Here is a 22,855-nt window from a genome sequence, read left to right on the forward strand (position 1 = left end):
ACTCCTCAGTAACAGCACAGGCTCAGACGTTACTCTGTACAAGATCACACCACTAGTAAACAGCGGAGAGAAGATTTGGGCCTAAATCTGATTCCAAAAGGCATGTTCTTTTCACTGAAACACTCGAATAGTAACTACAGACCTGATGGTTCTATAAATCACAAACAGGACTCTTGCAGCTGAGGCTCATGTACTAAAAATGTGAGAATAGCTAAAAAGATAGATGATTAACCAAAACTTCCCTCTACACACCCACAGCTGCTGCCTTCAGGGTTCACTGCAACTATAAGTATTACAAATGGACTGCACCAGTTACTGAAAGAGATAAATTGCTTACTTACTAAAATTAATAAGAAACTTTCACTCTTTAATATATAAGGATGTGGAGAAAAGTTGAAAATAACCCACAAGCAACAGACAATAATAGCTAAGCATCTCAACCAATCCAGAAGCCATTCCCTTGTACCCAGTGACAAGCTTATCATTTAATTTGCACAAGATCACAAGCTTCTTGGGCGCAGTTGATTCCACAGTCCAGAAGGTGTAAGGTAGAAAGCAAAAATATCCCTCTACCCACAACACCACAGGTTGCACAGATTAGGTACATCTTCACACAAATATGTATGTCTATTTAAATACAGATGGGATCTGACTAAACATACTGCTATGCAACATTTGTTTTCTGTATCTTAAAAATAAATCTTGGACATCTTTTCATACCAGTGTATCACAAATAGCTGCAGAATCCTATAATTGGCTAAATTATGGCACATCCATACAATCATATAGTGAGAACACTCAGTTTTCTTCTATTGAAGGACAGGGAGGGACGAACTGAGAGTAGCACTGACACATACACTCAGCCATGGTAAACCAGAGAGCTAGTGGGAAGCTGATGTACAGTACAGGGGGGTCAGCTCAGCGCCCTGTGATGGCCTAGAGGGGGGGGCTGGGGGTGGGGAGGAGGGAGACCAAGGAGGGGGCATATGTATACAAATGGCTGCCTCACATCGTTGCACAGCAGAAGCTAACTAAAGCAATCATACTCCAATAAATAAAGGGAAAAAAATGCTGCAAGGACACTCATCTGTATATAGATATATGTGTTCAGATATGTGTTATGTGTTCCCAAACTGTAGTCCACAGACTGCTGGGGATCCCCCAAGGGCCTTCAAAGAATCAATAAGGTCAAAACCATTTTCATAATAATACTAAGACAGCAGTTGCATTTTTTACCACGTGGACATCTGCACTAATAATCTGAAAGCAATGGCAGTAAAACTGCTGACCTCTTGGCATGAACCAAGACAATGGCACCAAACTAGACTTATTAGTAATAATCATATTCCTTAGACCACTCACATTAAATTTTTTAATGCCAGTTTTCCATAAGAATGCCCATGATGAAGCATAAAAATTAACTTTATTATGCTAACGAGTATGAAAGGGGAAATTAACAATAACACAATAATAGTGGGAGACTTTAAAACCCCACTCACACCTACGGATAGATCAACTAAACAGAAAAGTAACAGGAAACACAAACTTTAAATGACACAATGGACCAGCTAGACCTAATTGATATCTATAGGACATTTCACCCCAAAACAATCAATTTCACCTTTTTCTCAAGCGCACATGGAACCTTCTCCAGAATAGATCACATCCTGGGCCATAAATCTAGCCTTAGTAAATTCAAAAAAATTGAAATAATTCCAGTCATTGGCACAAAGACAGAAATATAGATCAATGGAACAAAATAGAAAGCCCAGAGATAAATCCACGAACCTATAGACACCTTATCTGCGACAAAGGAGGCAAGAATATACAATGGAAAAGAGACAACCTCTTTAACAAGTGGTGCTGGGAAAACTGGTCAACCACTTGTAAAAGAATGAAACTAGAACACTTTCTAACACCATACACAAAAATAAACTCAAAATGGATTAAAGATGTAAATGTAAGACCAGAAACTATAAAACTCCTAGAGAAGAACATAGGCAAAACACTCTCCGACATAAATCACAGCAGGATCCTCTATGACCCACCTCCCAGAATATTGGAAATAAAAGCAAAAATAAACAAATGGGACCTAATGAAACGTAAAAGCTTTTACACAACAAAGGAAACTATAAGCAAGGTGAAAAGACAGCCCTCAGAATGAGAGAAAATAATAGCAAATGAAGAAACAGACAAAGGATTAATCTCAAAAATATACAAGCAACTCCTGCAGCTCAATTTCAGAAAAATCAATGACCCAATCAAAAAATGGGCCAAAGATCTAAACAGACATTTCTCCAAAGAAGACATACAGATGGCTAACAAACACATGAAAAGATGCTCAACATCACTCATTATCAGAGAAATGCAAATCAAAACCTCAATGAGGTACCATTACACGCCAGTCAGAATGGCTGCTATCCAAAAGTCTACAAGCAATAAATGCTGAAGAGGGTGTGGAGAAAAGGGAACCCTCTTACACTGTTGGTGGGAATGCAAACTAGTACAGCCACTATGGAAAACAGTGTGGAGATTCCTTAAAAAACTGGAAATAGAACTGCCATATGACCCAGCAATCACACTCCTGGGCATACACACCGAGGAAACCAGATCTGAAAGAGACACGTGCACCCCAATGTTCATCGCAGCACTGTTTATAATAGCCAGGACATGGAAGCAACCTAGATGCCCATCAGCAGACGAATGGATAAGGAAGCTGTGGTACATATACACAATGGAATATTACTCAGCCATTAAAAAGAATTCACTTGAATCAGTTCTAATGAGATGGATGAAACTGGAGCCCCTTATACAGAGTGAAGTAAGCCAGAAAGATAAAGACCAATACAGTATACAAACGCATATATATGGAATTTAGAAAGATGGTAATGATAACCCTATATGCAAAACAAAAAAAGGGACACAGATGTACAGAACAGACTTTTGGAGTCTATGAGAGAAGGCAAGGGTGGGATGATCTGAGAGAACAGCATCGAACACATATATTATCAAGTGTGAAACAGATCGCCAGTCCAGTTTGGATGCATGAGACAAGTGCTCAGGGCTGGTGCACTGGGATGACCCAGAGGGATGGGATGGGGAAGGAGGTGGGAGGGGGATTCAGGATGGGGAACACATGTAAATCCATGGCTGATTCATGTCAATGTATGGCAAAAACCACTACAGTATTGTAAAGTAATTAGCCTCCAACTAATAAAAATAAATGGAAAAAAAATTAACTTTATTGAACCTCAATCCTTGAGACCATTTTTTTTTTAAGTCTGTGGGTAAAAAATATATATAACTACTACAATTTAGGTATCTAACAGATATTTTCTCAAAAGTAAACAAAGTGGGCCTAACACTTCAAAGAAAACAACCAATGGCATCATTTTCAGTGATGAAATCCAAGCTGTCAATTCACTATAAGCTTGACAGCTTCCTAATACTTTAAAAAATTTCCTTTATTCGTAGACGACCTGCTTCTAGGTCGGGGTTTCGTACGTAGCAGAGCAGCTCCCTCGCTGCAATCTATTGAAAGTCAGCCCTCGACACAAGGGTTTGTAAAGAAAAGATTAAAGAAAAAAAAAAAAAGAAGAAGAAAAAAATTTCCTTTAGACATCTGTGATGATAGTTAACATTTTTGGATACTATATGATGAAAATGGACAACATCTGCAAAATCTGCATAACTCGGGGAACCAATACTTGTCAAATGATCAATGCATGTCACAAGCTCACACATAAGTAAAACACACATTCAAATGTAAGACAGACGAATGGATTTTAATATAACAAAGGACCAAAGGTTGATTGATTGTCAGATTCCATAATGTAACTAAGCCTTTAAGAAATTACTGCTGTCTACCCAGCCATAGAAAAGAATAAAATTTTCCCATATGTAACAACACAGATGGACCTGGAAGGTATCATGCTTACTGAAATTAGTCAGACAGAGGAAGACAAATATTGTATATTTTCACTTATTTGTAGAATCCAAAAAATAAACAAATGAGTATAACAAACCAGAAACAGATTCACAGATATAAAGAACAAACTAGTGGTTACCAACAGAGAAAAGGGAGAGGGGAGGGGCAATATAATGGTAGAGGATTAAGAGGTACCAACTACAAGGCATGAAATAAATATGACACCAGGATGCAATGCACAGCACAAAAAATACAGCCACTAACGCATATATATGGAATTTAGAAAGATGGTAACGATAACCCTATATGCAAAACAGAAAAAGAGGCACAGTTGTACAGAACAGAATTTTGGACTCTGTGGGAGAAGGCGAGGGTGGGATGATCTGAGAGAACAGCGTCGAAACACGTATATTATCTAGGGTGAAACAGATCACCAGCCCAGGCTGGATGCATGAGACAAGTGCTCAGGCCTGGTGCACTGGAAAGACCCAGAGGAATCGGGTGGAGAGGGAGGTGGGAGGGGGGATCGGGATGGGGAATACTTGTAAATCCATGGCTGCTTCATGTCAGTGTATGACAAAAACCACTACAATATTGTAAAGTAACTAGCCTCCAACTAATAAAAATAAATGAAAAAAAAAATACAGCCAACATTTTATAATAACTTCAAATACAGTATAATCTATAAAAATATCAAATCACCATGTTGTACACCTAAACTAACATAATACTGTAAATCAGCTATACTTCAATAACAAAAAAGAAGGAATTTACCACTATCAAGCTTCGATCTATCAAAGAAGAGTATCTTCAACCATCTGAAAAGCTGTTAAAATACTCCTCCCTTTTTCAACATCATCTGTGTGACCCTAAATTTTCTTCCTATCAGTCAGTTCAGTTCAGTCGCTCAGTTGTGTCTGACTCTTTGCAACCCCATGAACCACAGCACACCAGGCCTCCCTGTCCATCACCAACTCCCAGAGCCCACACAAACCCAAGTCCATAGAGTCAGTGATGCCATCCAACCATCTCATCCTCTGTCGTCCCTTTCTCCTCTTGCCCTCAATCTTTCCCAGCATCAGGGTCTTTTCCAATACTTTCCAATCCCATACTTTTCTAAAGTATGGGATCTTCAGCTTCAACATCAGTCCTTCCAATGAACACCCAGGACTGATCTCCTTTAGGATGGACTGGTTGGATCTCCTTGCAGTCCAAGGGACTCTCAAGAGATTCTCCAACACCACAGCTCAAAAGCATCAATTCTTCTGTGCTCAGCTTTCTTTATAGTCCAACTCTCACATCCAAACACGACCACTGGAAAATCCATAGCCTTGACTCAGATCAGTTCAGTTCAATTCAGTCGCTCAGTCATGTCCGACCTTTGCAACCCCATGAATTGCAGCACGCCAGGCCTCCCTGTCCATCACCAACTCCCAGAGTCTACCCAAACCCATGTCCATCGAGTCGATGATGCCATCCAGCCATCTCATCCTGTTGTCCCCTTCTCCTCCTGCCCCCAATCCTTCCCAGCATTAGGGTCAACTCTTCACATGAGGTAGCCTTGACTAGACGGACCTTTGTTGGCAAAGTAATGTCTCTGCTTTTTAATATGCTGTCTAGGTTGGTCATAACTTTCCTTCCAAGGAGTAAGTGTCTTAATTTCACTGCTGCAATCACCATCTGCAGTGATTTTGGAGCCCAAAAAAATAAAGTCTGACACTGTTTCCACTGTTTCCCCATCTATCTGCCATGAAGTGATGGGACCAGATGCCATGATCTGAGTTTTCTAAACGTTGAGCTTTAAGCCAACTTTTTCACTCTCCTCTTTCACTTTCATCAAGAGGCTCTTTAGTTCTTCTTCACTTTCTGCCATAAGGGTGGTGTCATCTGCATATCTGAGGTTATTGATATTTCTCCCGGCAATCTTGATTCCAGCATATACTTCATCACATTTCACCACAGATTGGATCCAGAAGTAGATATGAGAATTAGGTATTTTTCTTTTAATCCAGGTATTGAAGATTCATATAAGCAAACTAATACTACTCTAATTTTTTTGGAAAAATCACTTTTCATAAAAATACTCACGTTACATTTTTATTTTTAACTAAGTACAAAAATATTTTTAAATTTCTAGTGTGATAAATATTAATAGCTACAACCACATAAACAATAGTTTTTCAAGCTTCAATAATTTTTAAGAGTGTAAAGGAGAATTCTGAAGCCAAAACATCTAATAATCAATAATTATCTCCCTGTAGACAAGAGAATAGATATGTAGTAAAATTTACCAAAAAACAGGAAAAGGTATATTCCAAATTGTCCTCCCCAAACTATGCAAATTTCTACTCTTCCTGTATCTATTTCCCCATACTAGTCATAATCAAACTTTTAAATTTCTGCCATGAGACTGACTTTTAATGGTAACATTGTCTGTAACTAGTCCAGCTCTTAAACCTTAACTCATTAATTCTTTCTGTATTTTTCAAGTATATATATGGTTAGGCAAGGTGCTACATGCTGAAGATACATCTGTAAATAAGAACAAAGCAGTCTCTAAATAACTCAGCTCAGGAAAGGCGGAGGAAAAGACAGGTACAATATGAGAGAAGTTTCTTTTCTTTTAGAATACAAAAACAAAAAATTGTTGGTGTGGCTTTAGAAGTGTGATTCTTAAAACTCCTCAGATTAGTCGATTTTTTACGTTACTTGCACCTTCATAATAAAAGTAGAGAATCACAAGACTTAAAAACTTGACCAGATGAAAGCCACATCCAAAAGCACTTCTGGATCAGGATGCTTGCTTGCTTCAACTATGAGACTCTAAATTTCTGAGAAGGCAGAGGTTGAATCACTGTATACACAGTACCCATTTCTAAAATGTTTCTTGAATTAAATGTGCTCATAAAACCCCAGATAATGAAGGGTTAAGCTGAAATTAATCAGAGAAGACTCTATTACTAGTAATAGAGTCTTACATTCACCACAGGTAACCAGGTACAACTTGATAACCTTAAACAGGACAGGTGTCATGAAAAAAGGGAAGGAACCATAGACTTTGGATAGTAACTATGAACAGAAAGCAAGAGAAATGTGGAGAACCAACAGGAAGTATAGACTCAAAGACCAAAAGCAAGCACTCAGAGGTTAACAGCCTACGATAACAAGAGTTCGTGGATCCCCGAACGCTGAGTACAAGAACGTAATGAATAAATGGAACCATCAGAACTAATGGTTCTACAGCTAGTGACCAGTTGCCCACTTCCCTCAATTGTTTTTTTATCTTTCTAATTATGCATCCAAGATACTTCTTGCTATTACTTATATTTTGAAATGTCAGCATATATCATAAATTGTTAATATTTAGCATTTATTAAAATTAAAGAATTGTAGCAAGAAGCTTTCAGTGACCTCTTTATTCTGGCATGTCACTGATGCTGCCATACTATATAAGATTCTCTGCATCTTGTGCCCAAATCTCAAGGAGTTGTGAAAACCTGCTGAACATCCTGAGGAAGGAGGTGTCAAGTTCAGGAGTACCGTGATCCTGCAATCAAATGAGAATAAAGAAATCCCTATGCCACAAGAACTCTGAGCCCACGGAGATAGGATAACATCAGATTACTCAGAATTCTTATAAAATCAAAGACAGACAGCAGGGATCAGTCAACAGATCAAAATCACAAAGTGACTGGAACAGGAAAAATTTAATATAAAGAATTATTAACCATGACAATGGAAAAATAGAAACTCTAAAGTGAAAAGAGAATCTTAACAAATACCCCAGGGTAACCAAGAAAGAAAAAAACTCGGAAGGGGGAAGCACTCCCCACAGCTCGATCTCAGATCCTCTTGGAAAAGGTATGGTTACAGCCACTGGATTGGGAGACATTTGCTGGGCTCCCTGGACTGGTCCACAGTCGCCAGGAGAGACCCCCTCCAGACTTCAGAAGGGACAGGGCTGGCAGGTGGGCAACAAGAGAGTCACAGTGCTGGGAGCCCACCAATAAAGCAAGGTCATGCAAGGCCTGGGGAACACAGTGTCAGGGTCAGGAAGGCCACAGGAAATGACTTTCTGAGGTAAGAAAGGCAGGCCGTAGCTGTCAGACTGGCATGCAGAAGGGGGGAGCATCAAGAATCTGCTCGCCTGCAGGGCAACGAGGCCTGAGGTCTAGTGTCCTGCCGGAGGGGTACAGCGTGCTAGCAGGCTGCAGCTGAGGGGCAGGCACACACAGTGAGACAGTGTGAGCCCACTCTCCAACAGGCCTGAGGGACCATGGGTGCTTAGCTAGACGGCCATCGGCTAACTGCGGCTACAAGCTCATCAGGAGCCTGGGCTCCAGGTGTATGGCTGAGGCAGATGCTTCTGGCAACAGCGCAGCAAACACAATCCAGAGCAGACTGCAAAGAGGGGGAAAAGACCCGACCCTCCCAGAGCGCCCCTCCAGTGTCCCCTACAGTTGAGCATGCAGTTAAGTGAGGCTTAACTGCAATACTCACTGTTAAGGGAAACGCTTAAGGAGTCCAGCCTATTAATGTGGAACGGGAAATGAAAGAAGAACCTGAAGGGAATTGCCTGGAGGTCCAGTGGAACTAAAATGGGGGAACTAAATCCCACAAGCCGCACAGTGAGGCCAATTAAAAAAAAAAGAAATGGACCTGAAGCTAAGAGGCAATAAATGGATAATGGATAATTGACATGGCTTCCTAGAACCAAGAAGAACCAATGTAAGAGCCCCAGGAATTCCAAGATGACCTTGCAAGGCAGCATCTCCCCAATGCTGATGAGAAATACAGCTAGCATCAGAACATACTCTATACAGCCATTATACAAAAATCAATATGGTATAGAAACAAGAATTAACGTAAGAATAGACAAATAAATGCCACAAAAGAAAAAACCCTTAATTAATGGAAATGCTTATAAAAAGTATAACAAAGATTTCATTAGGAAAAACACAAATTATTTAACAAGTGATCTGACAACAGATATCTAACCATCTGAAAGAAAGGTAAAATGGAGCATCATCTGACATCCATTCAAATGTAAATTCCACACCAATATTAAAAAGAATTTTTTAAGCTATAAAAATCATCTTACAAGCAAATGTAGGTATGGGACGACCTTTCTCATCAGGACCAAAACCATAAAATCTTGGCACGGAGGTTAGTGGAGGAGCATTCAGGAATAAAACTGAACATATAAAAATTTGTTTGGCAAAAGCTATCATAAACAACTCTGAAATAAGCACATGTAGGTGTGTATATATGTATATGTGCAGATTTGTATATGAATGGAAGTGTGTACAATGTATGCATTGTAATATGTATGTACATAAACGCACCGTTTCCCAACTACAGCAGCTGAAAGAGCCTTGAAACAGGCTGCAGTGAGCCTGTCTACCGCCCAGATAGTGAGCTTATCTACTGCCCAGATAGAGGATCCTGCGGTAGCCAGAGTCCAGCCAAAAAGCGGAATCCACAAAGCAGTTTGAAGAGGGAAAGTCTTATAAAGAATCATTAACTATTTACACAGGATTAACTACTAAGAAGGAATAAAAGAGAAAAGAGAAGTGTAAGGAATATCCTAGGATGGAAGGAAAGAACCGAAGGCAGTCCTAGTATGGGGGCCTGCTCCCCAAGGCTGGATTCGGGGCTCCTGGAGACAGTGTGGCCGCAGCAGACTGGGCGAGAGCAAGCTGGGCTGCCCCAGCACTTGCTCCACAGTAGGAGGGCCCAAGGCACTGGGCAGGGAGCTGCAGGCAGGGACTGCCAAACAGGAAACTGCTGTGGTGTCAGCAGGCCGCAGGTGGAAGGAGGGGAGCCCCGGACAGGAACTAGCAACAAAACCTGCTGGAGGGTGAGGACCACTGGGAAGCCCACACACGTCCACGCCACTGGCAACACAGAACACGCAGGAACAGAAGGACACCTCCCACAGGGGCCCTCCAACACCTCCACGGACTAAGTTTATACATGCCAGTTGGAAAAGTAGGTCCAATAAGAGGAAAAAAAAAAAGGTGGATTTGGAGCTAATTTTATGCAAAAAATTGATAACTAACATAGTTTCTAAAAACATTCCCCACAAAAAGCAACCAGGGCTCTGTGAAGAGATGGCTGATTCCAAGGCTGCAGCATATAAACTCACAGATGAGCACTGAATGTCTTGCTATGCTTAAAAGTAATAAGTGCTTTAAAAAAACAACAACTAAAACATTTGATGGGGAAAAGTTTCAAGGACAGAGAAGCCAAAGTAAAAGGGGCCCTACCGGTCAAAGCTAGGACAATTTGGGCATCTAGTTCCCTGAAAGAAAGTGTGAAAGTAAAAGTCGCTCAGTTGTGTCCAACTCTCTGCGACCCCATGGACTGTAGCCTTCCAGGTTCCTCTGTCCATGGGATTTTCCAGGCAAGAACACTGGAGCGTTCCCTTCTCCACGGGATCTTCCCAACCCAGGGATAGAACCCAGATCTCCTGCATTGCAGACAGATTCTTTATCATCTGAGCTACCAGGGAGGCTTAATGAATTCTGAATTCTAAACTATTAGGGAGTAAAAATTAGGTATATGAGTCCAAATAAATAATGGATAGGTGGGTAAATATACAAAGAGACACAATATACAAACATGCAGCTATACAGATAGAGAACGCAGATTCAGGTAAAAAGAACAGTTACAAAGACACACAAACAAAGAGATAAGGGAGGATAATCACTAAGGTGGAAGCGGTGCTGGAACTGAAGAATCATTATTACGAAGCCATGATGTAAACACTGGTTTGTGCAAGAATCTATGGATGTTAAATCTAAGGGGCAATTTTGTAAAAGAGCAGAATATATTCACGATCTTAAAAGTTTTGAAAGAAAGAAAGGAAGACAGGGATGGAGAGATAGAGGAAAGGAGGAACTCAAATATAAGTAATAGTCTCATAAATGGCCCCAAAGATACCAGGTCCTAATTCCTGGAACTTGTAAATGATACTTTATTCAAAGAGTGCATGCAGATGTGATTAAGGACCTTGAGAGGCAGATATTACCCTGGATTATCAGGATGGGCACTATCGCCATCACAGACGTCTTATAAGAGAGGGGCAGAGAGAGATCTCACACAGAGAAGGCAGCAGGGTGTTGAGTAGACAGAGGTTTGAAGATGAGGCCTTGCAGACTCAAGTGATGCTGGCACAAGTCAGGGAGTACACCCAGTCACCAAAAACGGAGAGAGGCAAGGAGTGTATTCTTCCCTAGAAGCTCTAGGCTCTGCTAACACCTTGCTTTCTGCCCAACGATATTTATTTCAGACTTCAGGCCTCCAAAACTATAAAAAAAAAAAATAAAGCTCTATTGTTTTAAGCCATCACAAAAACAATCCTTCCTCTAATTTCTCTCTCACGTTTTACTAAAAGAAGCAAGAAGAAACCACACCAAACTTATTAAACACTCTGGTTGGAAATCTCCCACCCTCTTCCTTTGGTACCTTTCCTACTTTCCACACCACCGTACGCAACCAAGTTGCTAAACATTCTACAACTACGTAAGAAGGACCCACTCCCTTCCTCTAACTTCCAGTAACATTTACCTCATTTTCCTGCAAACCTTCACCTGCAGTCTTATCAAAGACCATGCGGCTTCTATACACAACTTCCTCAAGACAGTGTAGGCCCTCACAGTCGCCTCAAAGCTCATGGCTCATTCCAAAGCCACTCTCCACATGTTTGGGTTTTGTCATAACAGCACTCCAACTTCCAGGTTAAAAAAACAACAAAAAAAAAAGTAAGTACTTATTGTGATGTAAAAAATTATCCCAAAACTTGGTAGCCTACAATAACAAACATTACTACCTCACACAGCCTCTGATGGTCAGGAATCCAAAGAGGCTAGGCAGGATGGCTCCAGCTCTGTGTCTCTCATGAGGCTGCAGTCATCTCAAAGGTCTACTGGGACCGGAGAAATCTGCACCTAAATTCATCCACATGATCGCACCAGGTTTCAGATGGCTGCTGGGTGTTGATCGTGGCCTCTGTTTCTTTCAGTGTGGGCCTCATCGTAGGCTGTGTGTGTCCTTACAGTATGAAAGCTGGTAATCTTGAGAGCAAGTAATGAGAGAGAGAAAGAGAGAGAGAATACCCCCAAGAGAGAAGCCACAGCTTTCATAACCTAACCTCAGAAATGACACATTGCCACATTTCTTTACACTGCTGGTCACACAGACGAATCCCTGGAAATAGAATACACAAATGTGTAACTAGCAGGAGAGAAGGATTACACATGGCCATCTTGGAGATGGTCTATCACAAAAGGTATGGTCCAAATATTTAGCAAACTAGCACACAGCGTGAATTTGATTTACTGATGTAGTATAAGGAAAAAGGATTCCATTAGAACTATACTGTCATAACATGTATATGTATGGCTGAGCCCCACTGCTGTTTACCTGAAACTATCGCAACGCTGTTAATCAATTAAACTGCAATACAAAATAAAAAGTTTTAAAAACCTACATTGTCACAGTAGTCATCACAATTAAACAACAAAATATAATTGTTACCTGTTTAATGAACAATATTTACAGTCATAATGATACTAATATTACAGATGAAGTTGATTAAAAATTCCAGATTTGAAAATCATTCTACAGATTAAGCATGGAATCTTAATTATGATTACTGAACAAAATGTAAATATTACCACCTTTGAGAAAGTTAAAATAAGCATAAAAGTTTCAAAAGCTAAGTGGTAAAAGGAGCTAATGAGGTAAGAGAGGACAAATACACTCTTAGATTCATCTTACAGAGACAAATGGTATTGTCCACAGTTATGGAACAAAGAAATAGAGACGTGGTCAACAGAAGAACTAAAAATATTATGTAATAATACAGGGGAACGGGTAAGTCAAATTCTTACCTACCAGAGTAAAAAGTAAATAGACACATCATAAACTGTTATACCAAAGGAAAAAAACTGTATAAATTTACTATTATAGATACAGAATACACACTCAAGAAATGAAAAGTAAAAAAGATAAAAGCCAGTTTTCTCAGGAAGCAAAATTGGGAAGAAGATGCACAGAGCAGAAAATTACACTGCTTTTTTTTTTTTGGAGGGATATAACCATTTGAACATTGGTTTATAACAAGTTTCTCATTTATAACATTATAATCCTATTTTTGTATACACCACACCATGCTCACAATCAAAGTCGAGTTTCCATCCATCACCATGCATTTGACCCCCTTTAACCATTTTGCCCTATCCCCACTACTCTTCCCCCTGATAACTACCAATCTGTATCTACGTGTTTGTTTTTGTTCCGTTTCATTTCGTTTGGATTTCACATGAGTGAAATCATACGGTATTTGTCTTTGTCCATTTGACTTATTTCACTTAACATAATACCCTCTAGGTCCATTCATGTTGTTGTAGATGGCAAGATTTCATTGTTTCTTATGACTGAGTAGTATTTCATTGCATATACACACACACATACATATAAACATCTTTATCCAACCATCAGTGGTATTTAGGCTGCTTCCTTAGGTTACATACTATAAATAATGTTGCAATAAACATAGATCTGCATCAGTCAGTCAGTCAGTTCAGTCACTCAGTCGTGTCCGGCTCTTTGCGACCCCATGAAATGCAGCACACCAGGCCTCCCTGTCCATCACCAACTCCTGGAGTTTACTCAAACCCATGTCCATAGGGTCGGTGATGCCACCCAACCATCTCATCCTCTGTCGTCCCCTTCTCCTCCTGCCCCAAATCCCTCCCAGTATTAGGGTCTTTTCCAATGAGTCAGCTCTTCGCATGAGGTGGCCAAAGTATTCGAGTTTCAGCTTCAGCACCAGTCCTTCCAATGAACACCCAGGACTGATCTCCTTTAGGATGGACTGGTTGGATCTCCTTGCAGTCCAAGGGACTCTCTTCTCCAACACCACAGTTCAAAAGCATCAATTTTTCGATGCTCAGCTTTCTTCACAGTCCAACTCTCACATCCATACATGACCACTGGAAAAACCATAGCCTTGACCAAATGGACCTTTGTTGGCAAAGTAATGTCTCTGCTTTTTAATATGCTATCTAGGTTGGTCATAACTTTCCTTCCAAGGAGTAAGCGTCTTTTAATTTCATGGCTGCAATCACCATCTGCAGTGATTTTGGAGCCCAAAAAATTAAAGTCTGACACTGTTTCCACTGTCTCCCCATCTATTTACCATGAGGTGATGGGACCAGATGCCATGATCTTAGTTTTCTGAATGTTAAGCTTTAAGCCAACTTTTTCACTCTCCTCTTTCACTTTCATCAAGAGGCTTTTTAGTTCATCTTCACTTTCTGCCATAAGGCATACATCTTTTCAAATTACTGTTTTCACATTCTTCAGAATACCCAGAAGTGAAATCAAGGGATCACACGGTATTTCTATTCATTTTCTGAGGAATCTCCATACTGTTTTCCATAGTGGCTGCACTAATTTACATTCCCACTCCCAGTGTATGAGGGTTCCTTTCTCTTCACATCCTGTCCAACACTTCTGATAATCAGCATTCTAAGGAGCATGTTCAGTTCAGTTCAGTCGCTCAGTCGTGTCCAACTCTTTGTGACCCCATGAATCGCAGCACGCCAGGCCTCCCTGTCCATCACCAACTCCTGGAGTTTACTCAAACCCATGTCCATAGGGTCGGTGATGCCACCCAACCATCTCATCCTCTGTCGTCCCCTTCTCCTCCTGCCCAAATCCCTCCCAGTATTAGGGTCTTTTCCAATGAGTCAGCTCTTCACATGAGGTGGCCAAAGTATTCGAGTTTCAGCTTCAGCACCAGTCCTTCCAATGAACACCCAGGACTGATCTCCCCTAGGATGGACTGCAAGGTTGGATCTCCTTGCAGTCCAAGGGACTCTCAAGAGTCTTCTCCAACACCACAGTTCAAAAGCATGAAGGGATATCTAACTGTGACTCTGCTTTGCATTTCCCTAAGAGTGATGTTGAATATCTTTTATGTGCTTGTTGAACATCTGTATGTCCTCTTTGGGAAAAGATTTATTCAGATTCTCTGCCCATTTTTCAATCAGGCTGTTTGGGTTTTTGATGTTGAATTACAGGAGTTCTTCATATATTCCAAACGTTAGCCCTTAACAGGTATAATTTGCAAGTGCCTCTCCCACTCAGTAAGCCATCTTCACTTTGTGAGTGGTTTCATTTGCTGTGCTGATGCATTTAGTTTGATGTCATCCCACTTGTCTCTGCTTTTATTTCCTTTGCCTGAGGAGACATACCCAAAAACATTACTGCTAAGACTAATATCAAAGAGTGTACAGCCTGTTTTCTTCTAGGGACCTTATGCTTTCAGATCTGATAGTCACATCTTTTATACATTTTGAGTTAATTTTTGTGTATGGCGTAAGACAGTGTTCCAGTTTATTCTTTTGCACACAGTTGTTCAGTTTTCCCAACACTAATGGAGAGACTTTCTTTCTCCATGGTATATTCTTAGCTATCCATATATATGTGTGGGTTTATTTCTGGGCTCTCAATTCTGCTCCATTGATCTGTATGTCTGTTTTCTGCCAATAACATGCTATTTTGATGAGTACAGCTTTGTGCATGCATGCTAAGTCGCTTCAGTTGTATCTGACTCTTTGTGACCCTATGGACTGTAGCCCACCAGGCTCCTCTGTCCATGGGATTCACCAGGTAAGAATACTGCAGTGGGTTGCCATTTCCTCCTCCAGGGAGCTTTGCAGTGTAATTTGAAATTAGGGAGTGTGATACCTCCAGGTTTGTTCATTTTCCTCAGGATTACGTCAGCTATTCCGGATCTTTTGTGATTCCATACAAATTTTATGATTTTTGTTCAATTTCTATGAAATCTGTTGTTGGGATTTTGACAGCGATTGAATCTGTAGATAGCTTTAGGTAATATAGGTATTTAAACAATGTTAATTCTTCCAATCCATGAACATGGGATATTTTTCCATTACTTTGTATTTTTTTTCAATTTCCTTCAACAATGCTTTACAGTTTTCAGTGTACAAGTCTCCACCTCCATGGTTAAGTTTATTCCAGAGTACCTCATTCTTTTTGTTGTGATTGTAAATGGGATTGTTTTAATTTCTCTTTCTGCTAGTTCTTATTAGGGTATAAAAATGCAACAGTTTTGTATTTTGATTTCATATCCTGCAACTTTACTATATTCATTTATTATTTCTAATAGATTTTTGGTGACATGTCTATAGAGCTTTATATATATAAAATCACATCATCTGCAAATAGTGACAGTTTTACTTCTTCCTCTCCAATTTAGACGTCTTTTCTTTTTCTTGCCTAAAAGGTCTGGCTAGGACTTCCAATACTATGTTGAATAAGAGTGGGCATCCTGATCTCACTGATAAAAGCACAGCTTTCAGTTTTTCACCGTTCAGTATGACGTTAGCTATCAGTCTGTCATACATGGCCTTTATCATGTTTAGGTACGTTCCTTCTATAATAATTTTATTTTATTCAAAGTTTATCACAAATAGATGTTAAAATCAGTCAAATGCTTCTTCTGCATCTATTGAAATAATCATATGATTTTTATCTTTCATTTTATTAATGTGGTGTAGAACATTAATAGATTTGCAGATACTGAATCATCCTTGTATCCCTGGAATGAATGCCACTTCATCATTATGATCCTTTTAGTGTATTGTATTCAATTTGCTTAATATTTTGTTGAAGACTTTTGCATCTATGCTCATCAGAGATACTGGCCTGTAATTCTCTTTTCTGCATGTTATCTTCACCTGGTTTTCATATCAAGGTAATGATGGCCTTGTAAAATGTGTTAAGAAGCACTCCCATCTCAACTGTTTGGAAGGGCTTCAGAAGAACAGATATTAAATCTTCTTTGAAAGTTTCACAGAATTCACTGCTGAAGTCATGTGGTCCTGGACTTACGTTTTGGGGAGGCTGCTTTTTTTTATTAGTCTCAATCTCTTTACCAGTGATCAATCTATTCAGATTTTATACTTCTTCATGTTTCAGACTTGAAAGGTTGAATGATTCTTAGAATTTATCCAGTTCTTACAGACAGTCCAAATTGGTGGTATTTTCATTCATAGTAGTCTCTTATAATCCTTTGTATTTCTGTAGTATTCATTGTAACTTCACCTCTTTCATTTCTGATTTTATTTGAGCCTTCTCTTTTTTCTTAGTGAGTCTAGTGTAAGGTTTGTCAATTTTACCTTTTCAAAGAACCAGCTCTTAGTTTCACTGATCTTTTCTACTGTCTTTTAAATCTTTATTTCATTTACTTCCACTCTGACTTTTATGCCCTTCCTTCAACTGACTATATACTTCATTTGTTCCTTTTTTCTAGTTCCTTTAGTTTAAGGTTAGATTACTAGAGATTTTCTAGTTACTTAAAGAAGGCCTATACTGCTATAAACTTCTGTGTTTTTGCTGCATCCCATAGATTTTGGTATGTCGTATTTCCATTTTCATTTGTCTTCATGCATTTTTTCTCTTTTGATTTCTTCATTGACCAATAGTTGTTCAGTCTCCACATACTTATGATACTTTCCAGCTTTCTTCTTATAGTTTGATCTTTAAAAAAAAATTATTTGCCTGTGTCGGGTCTTAGTTGCAGCCTGTGGGATCTTTTCACTGCAGTGCAGCAGTTGCAACATGCAGGCTCTCTACTTGTGGTGCCGGGGTTAGTTGTCCCACGGCATGTGGGCTCTTAGTTCACCAACCAGAAACTGAACTCACATCCCCTGCATTAGAAGACAGATTCTTAACCACTAGACTACCAGGGAAGTCCCTGGCCAATTTTCTTAAAGAGACTTAACTTGGGTCCCAACATAGAGTCTATCCTTGAAAACAATTCATGCACACTTGAGAAAAATGTGTATTCTGTTGCTTTTGAATAGAATATTCTGTATACATCTGTAAGAATGGTCTAATGTTTCATTTAAAGTCAATGTTTCCTTGTTGACTTTCTGTCTAGATCTATCCATCGATGTAAGTGGGATGTTCAAGTCCCCTACTATTATTGTGTTGCTGTCAGTCTCTCCCTTTAGGACTGTTAATAATTGTTTTATATATTTTGGTACTATGTCAGATGTATATAAGTGTATTAATGAGTCATGTCTTCTTAATGGACTGTCCCCTTTACCACTATATAACATCCATTTTTGCCTCCTGTAATATTTTTGGCTTTAAGCCTATTTTTGTCTAATATAAGTATGACTACACATGCTTTCTTCTGGCTGACAACTGCCTGGAGTATCACCTTTCATCCCTTCACAATGAGCCTTTATTTGTCTTTAGAGTTTAGCTGAGTATCCTAGAGGCAACAAATAGTTTTTAATCCATCTGGTCACTCTGTTTCTTTTGAGTGAATTCAATCTATTTACATCTGGGGTGATTACTGACATTCGAAGACTTAGTATTGCCATTTGTTTATCATTTTCTGGTTGCTCCATATTTTTTTGTGTTTCTACCATTTTTTCTTTTTAGCTGTTACAAGTAGAGCTGCTGTGTATAACTGTGTGATAGGTTTTGTCTGGACACTTTTTCAAAGCTGTTTTCTAAGTGCCAGACGTGTAGTGTTCAGGTCACAGGTGAGCCTTGTTTAGCTGTGGAAACATCCAGCTAAGTTTCTCTGGCGTGTGGGATCTTCCTGGGAAAGGGATCAAACCTGAGTGTCCTGCATTGTCAGGAAGATTCTTTACCACTGAGCCACCAGAGAAGCCCCAGTTTGGTGGTTTTTGTGATGTTCTTCTCAGTTTCCTCTTTAATATGTTTCATGTTTCTATTCTAGATTTTACCATACTGTTTTTGTTTTATGTTTTGCTCTTTTGGCTGCAAGGCATGTGGGATCTCAGCTCCCCGAGCAGGGATCAAATCTGTAACCTGCACTGGAAGGCAGTCTTAAACCTGGACCGCTAGTGAAGTCCAGTACAGCAGCATTATTTTTAACAGCCAAAAGGTAAAAGCAATCCAAGTGTTCACTTCAGTTCAGTTCAGTCGCTCAGTCGTGTCCAACTCTTTGCGACCCCATGAACCGCAGCACGGCAGGCCTCCCTGTCCATCACCAGCTCCCGGAGTCCACCCAAACCCATGTCCACTGAGTTGGTGATGCCATCCAACCATCTCATCCTCTGTCGTCCCCTTCTAATGGATGAAAAAACAAACAAAATGGTGTACATACACCCGATGGACTATATCAGACATAAGAAGGAAATTCTGATACATGCTACCACGTGGATAAATCTTGAGAAATGATGCTAAGTGAAATAAGCCAGCCATAAAAGGACAAATACTGTATGATTTTACCTATATGAGGTGCTGATCCACAGTTGGTTGAATCCATAGATGAGGAACCTGCAGATACCGAAGGTCGACTGCACTACACCAGACAAGGGACTTGAGCATCCACAGACTCTGGTACCCACACGGGGTACTGGAACTAGTCCCCCATAGACACTGAGGGACAGCTATGCAAGAATAATTCAATGTCACCTTATGTTCCTACAGGGGTTTTCTATTTGTTTCATTGGTTAGAGTTTGAGCTGTTGTTCTGGTGCTGTTTTTTTCATGAAAGGGAAGAGCAAATGCACTCTGCGTTAACAAAACCACAGCAAGAACATGAAAAAACAAGTCACCCAAAAGGACTGAAGTCTGGCCTGCCGTGTTCCTCTCTGTGGCACTTGAACCCGCAAAGTGAGCCTCCCCACCCAGAGGGGAAGATGTAGAAGGAATCTGCCTAAGACAGCTGTGCAAAATGGAGCTGGGGAGCCTTATTTGTGCACAGAGATACTCTGGAGAATAACCCAGATACTCCATTTGATTTCATACTGGAAAACTCTAGGAGGACAGAAGCAACTGTAAAAAAAAAAACTACTCAGCAGAGCCTAAGGCAGTAGCTGTGCTTCCACTCCTTGATTTAGCCCAGACAGAATGGATGGCTGCCCATCTCTACAGGAAAAAAGTTACAGGAAGTTCTGCAATTATCTTCAATGAAAGCACATGAAGCCGCAACTTTTTATACAATGTACAGTACAAAACCAGTTAAGTATCATATTCAAGCCTGCACTACTATGCCTTGCATGCTTTGAAACTTGGACAGCACAATGGAAGCCACTCAGAAAAACACCTGGAATAAAGGTTGGGGAGGCTACACCTGAACAACTTTTTACTCTTACAGAAGTGGAATGTTTAGAAGTGGAATGTGTAAATGCACCAATGGTTCAAATAAATGACAGCTACTATAAGAATCTGACACCTAAGAATACTGAAGAAATTATTGAGGAACTTAATGCTGGCAAAATACCAAAACCTGGGTCAAGGAGTGGATACTTCTCCTGTGAGTCAGTCAGAAGTCTCACCTCTTTGACTGAACCACCTAACACACTTGGTTTTGGTGTGCAAGCAGGCCTTTAATTTATGTTCAACTGTAAATATGTCACTGAAGAAATAAAATATGAATCTCCTAGCTTAAAAAAAAAAAAACATGAGAAAACAACTTCAAGAGCTTGCAGCATAATAGGAATTATCTTAATAAGTGGCTTCTGATTTCATGGTGCAGTGTTTTAGTGTTCAATGTATATACATAATTAGCTAGTCATCACTTTTCAAAATCACAATTTCAAAATAATCACTTACCAAACACTATTCCTTTAGCAAATGGAGGAAACAATTCTGAATGTCGAAATAAGTTTTTGTGAATTTGCCATAGTTCTTTGTGAAGTTTCTTAAAGTCACTATATCTCTTCCATACGATTATCTACAGAGAAGAAAAGAGAGAAGAAAATTAAATGTGTATCTCATAGTCAAACCATTTAGGTTCATATATTGGAACAAGAAAAAAAATTTTCATTAAAGTACTCAAAACTGTCATGCAAAGGCAAACAAAAATGTTCTAACCAATACAGTCCTGTCTGAAATCAACTAATAATATTTGCTTTAAAAATATTAAAAAAATATATATATATATAAAGCAGCAATTCTCCCCCCAACTGTTTTGGTTTTTAAATTTCATTTTAAGAAAGCACTCTTTTCTTCATATTAGAAAAATAGTCAAACTAGTACAAAAAAGGTCTACACTACACAAAATGTCACTTAACCTCTTCAAACATTAGTTACAGTTGCCCTGGAAATGAGTTAGATGTCAAAATATATATTCATCTCAAAAACAGCATGTTTACAAACACAAAATAATTTAAACAAATTTAAACATAAAGAACGTACTCAGCACTTGCTTTAAAGGATAAATAATCTGAAAAATACTAAAGAAGAAATAGCTTTGTAGCAAGTAATTAACCTAAACTTTTGCATTTCATAAAATCTCAGTTAAGACAGTAATAAGATTTCTGGAGGCAAGGTAAATCCTGATCAGAATACCACTAAAATTAGGATATGTCAAAAAACAAGATAACAATCATTTAGATTATATAACACATAAAAGTAAGTTATTGTTTAAATTATTGTCTAAACTTATTTAAATTAAAAGAAAAAAAACACTTAATAAAGAAAAAGAATTTAACACACGGTCTTAACACTGATCCAGACCTCAGTCTCTATAGGGTAAAACTGAGTTTTAAATTCCATTACCTAGTATACTGGGGCCTTTACTTCTGAAAAATCTAATCATCTAACTTCTAACAAACTCAATAGTATAATACTAATAAGCAAACATCAGGCCAAACAGGTAACCAAGTGTGATTTAAGAGACCTGTCAAAAACTCCACTTACTGCATATAAGAAATTCTTTGCAAAATTCTGTCATGCTATGAAAAATTCCATTATGATTACTAAATGTCATATAAGAAATTGTTTACAAAATTGTCATGCTATCAAAAATTCTATTATGATCACTAAATGTGCTGCTTTTAAAATAAGAGACTTGCTTTTAACCCTAGGAGACTAGTCAGACAATATGAATTAATTTAAACAAACTGCTTGCTCCTGATCTTTCCTTTTATTCATTTGCACGTGTGTGTGCTCAGTCACTCAGTTGTGTCCAGCCCTTTGTGACTCCATGGACTGTAGCCTGCCAGGCTCCTCAGCCCATGGAGTTTTTCAGGCAAGAATACTGGAGTGGGTTACCATTTCCTCCTCCAGGGGATCTTCCCAACCCAGGGATCAAACCCACATCTCTTCCGTCTCCTGCACTGGCAGGCAGATTCTTTACCACTGAGCCACCTGGGAAGCCCTTTTTATTCATTTACTCAACAACAAAAATAGTCAACAAAGCAAATATTTTCATGAGCATACTTTATGCTAGGCACTGTGTTGGCACAAAGGATGAAGAAATAAGAAACACAGTCCCTCCTTTAAAGAGTTCTCTGTCAAATTAAGAAGAATAAGCCAACACAGTAACTATATCACAAGATAGATATATTTATTATGCGTAATAAATGCTGAAAAGGGCAGCCCAAGGGTATTACGGAAGGAGCACCCACACAGTGTCGACTTAGGTGGGCACACTGAAGGGAAGTAATGGCCAGAAAAAAACAAAAAGAGAGGGAGAGAGAAATCATCAGGAATGAAGTATTTTAAAAGGAGAGTGAAAGGCCAAATATAATTACTGAAATTTTGGCTTTTACAACTGGATAAATGGGTGCCATATTCCCGAAGGTGAAGAGCCAAGGAGAAAAAGCTGTGATGAGATAAGAATGAAGCTCAATTTTAGATATATTTTATTTAGGTGCATGTGAGGCTAAGTCTAATTGAAGATATCCAATAGACAGGTCAGGAGTTCAAGAGCAAGAACTACTAAACAAGATGTAGTAGCTGGGGAGTCATCAGAAGAGACGCGGAAATAACTCAGAAAAGATTTCTCAGCATTTGCTGCAAGATGAGAAGTCTAAACGGCTGAATGATGGGGGTCAGCCAAAAGTAAAGAGGGAACCAAGGACAAAGTATTGAAGGAGCTCAGCTGTGCCATGA

The 22,855-nt window shown here is 39.3% G+C and overlaps 1 protein-coding gene and 1 pseudogene across 3 annotated transcripts in view; one reads left to right on the forward strand and one right to left on the reverse strand.

Moving 5' to 3' along the window:
* Nucleotides 1-22,855, reverse strand: part of RPS6KC1 (ribosomal protein S6 kinase C1) — a 195,688-nt gene that overhangs the window by 151,781 nt on the left and 21,052 nt on the right. For all 3 annotated transcript variants that reach the window (XM_043924639.1, XM_043924640.1, XM_043924641.1), the window contains one exon: nucleotides 20,570-20,690. In XM_043924639.1, coding sequence (XP_043780574.1) covers nucleotides 20,570-20,690 — 121 coding nt within the window. The remainder of the gene's footprint in view (nucleotides 1-20,569; nucleotides 20,691-22,855) is intronic.
* On the forward strand, nucleotides 19,280-20,347 carry LOC122708024 (annotated as a pseudogene).

The sequence above is a fragment of the Cervus elaphus genome, chromosome 14 (assembly GCF_910594005.1).
Source record: "Cervus elaphus chromosome 14, mCerEla1.1, whole genome shotgun sequence".
In the NCBI taxonomy this organism is placed as follows: domain Eukaryota; kingdom Metazoa; phylum Chordata; class Mammalia; order Artiodactyla; family Cervidae; genus Cervus; species Cervus elaphus.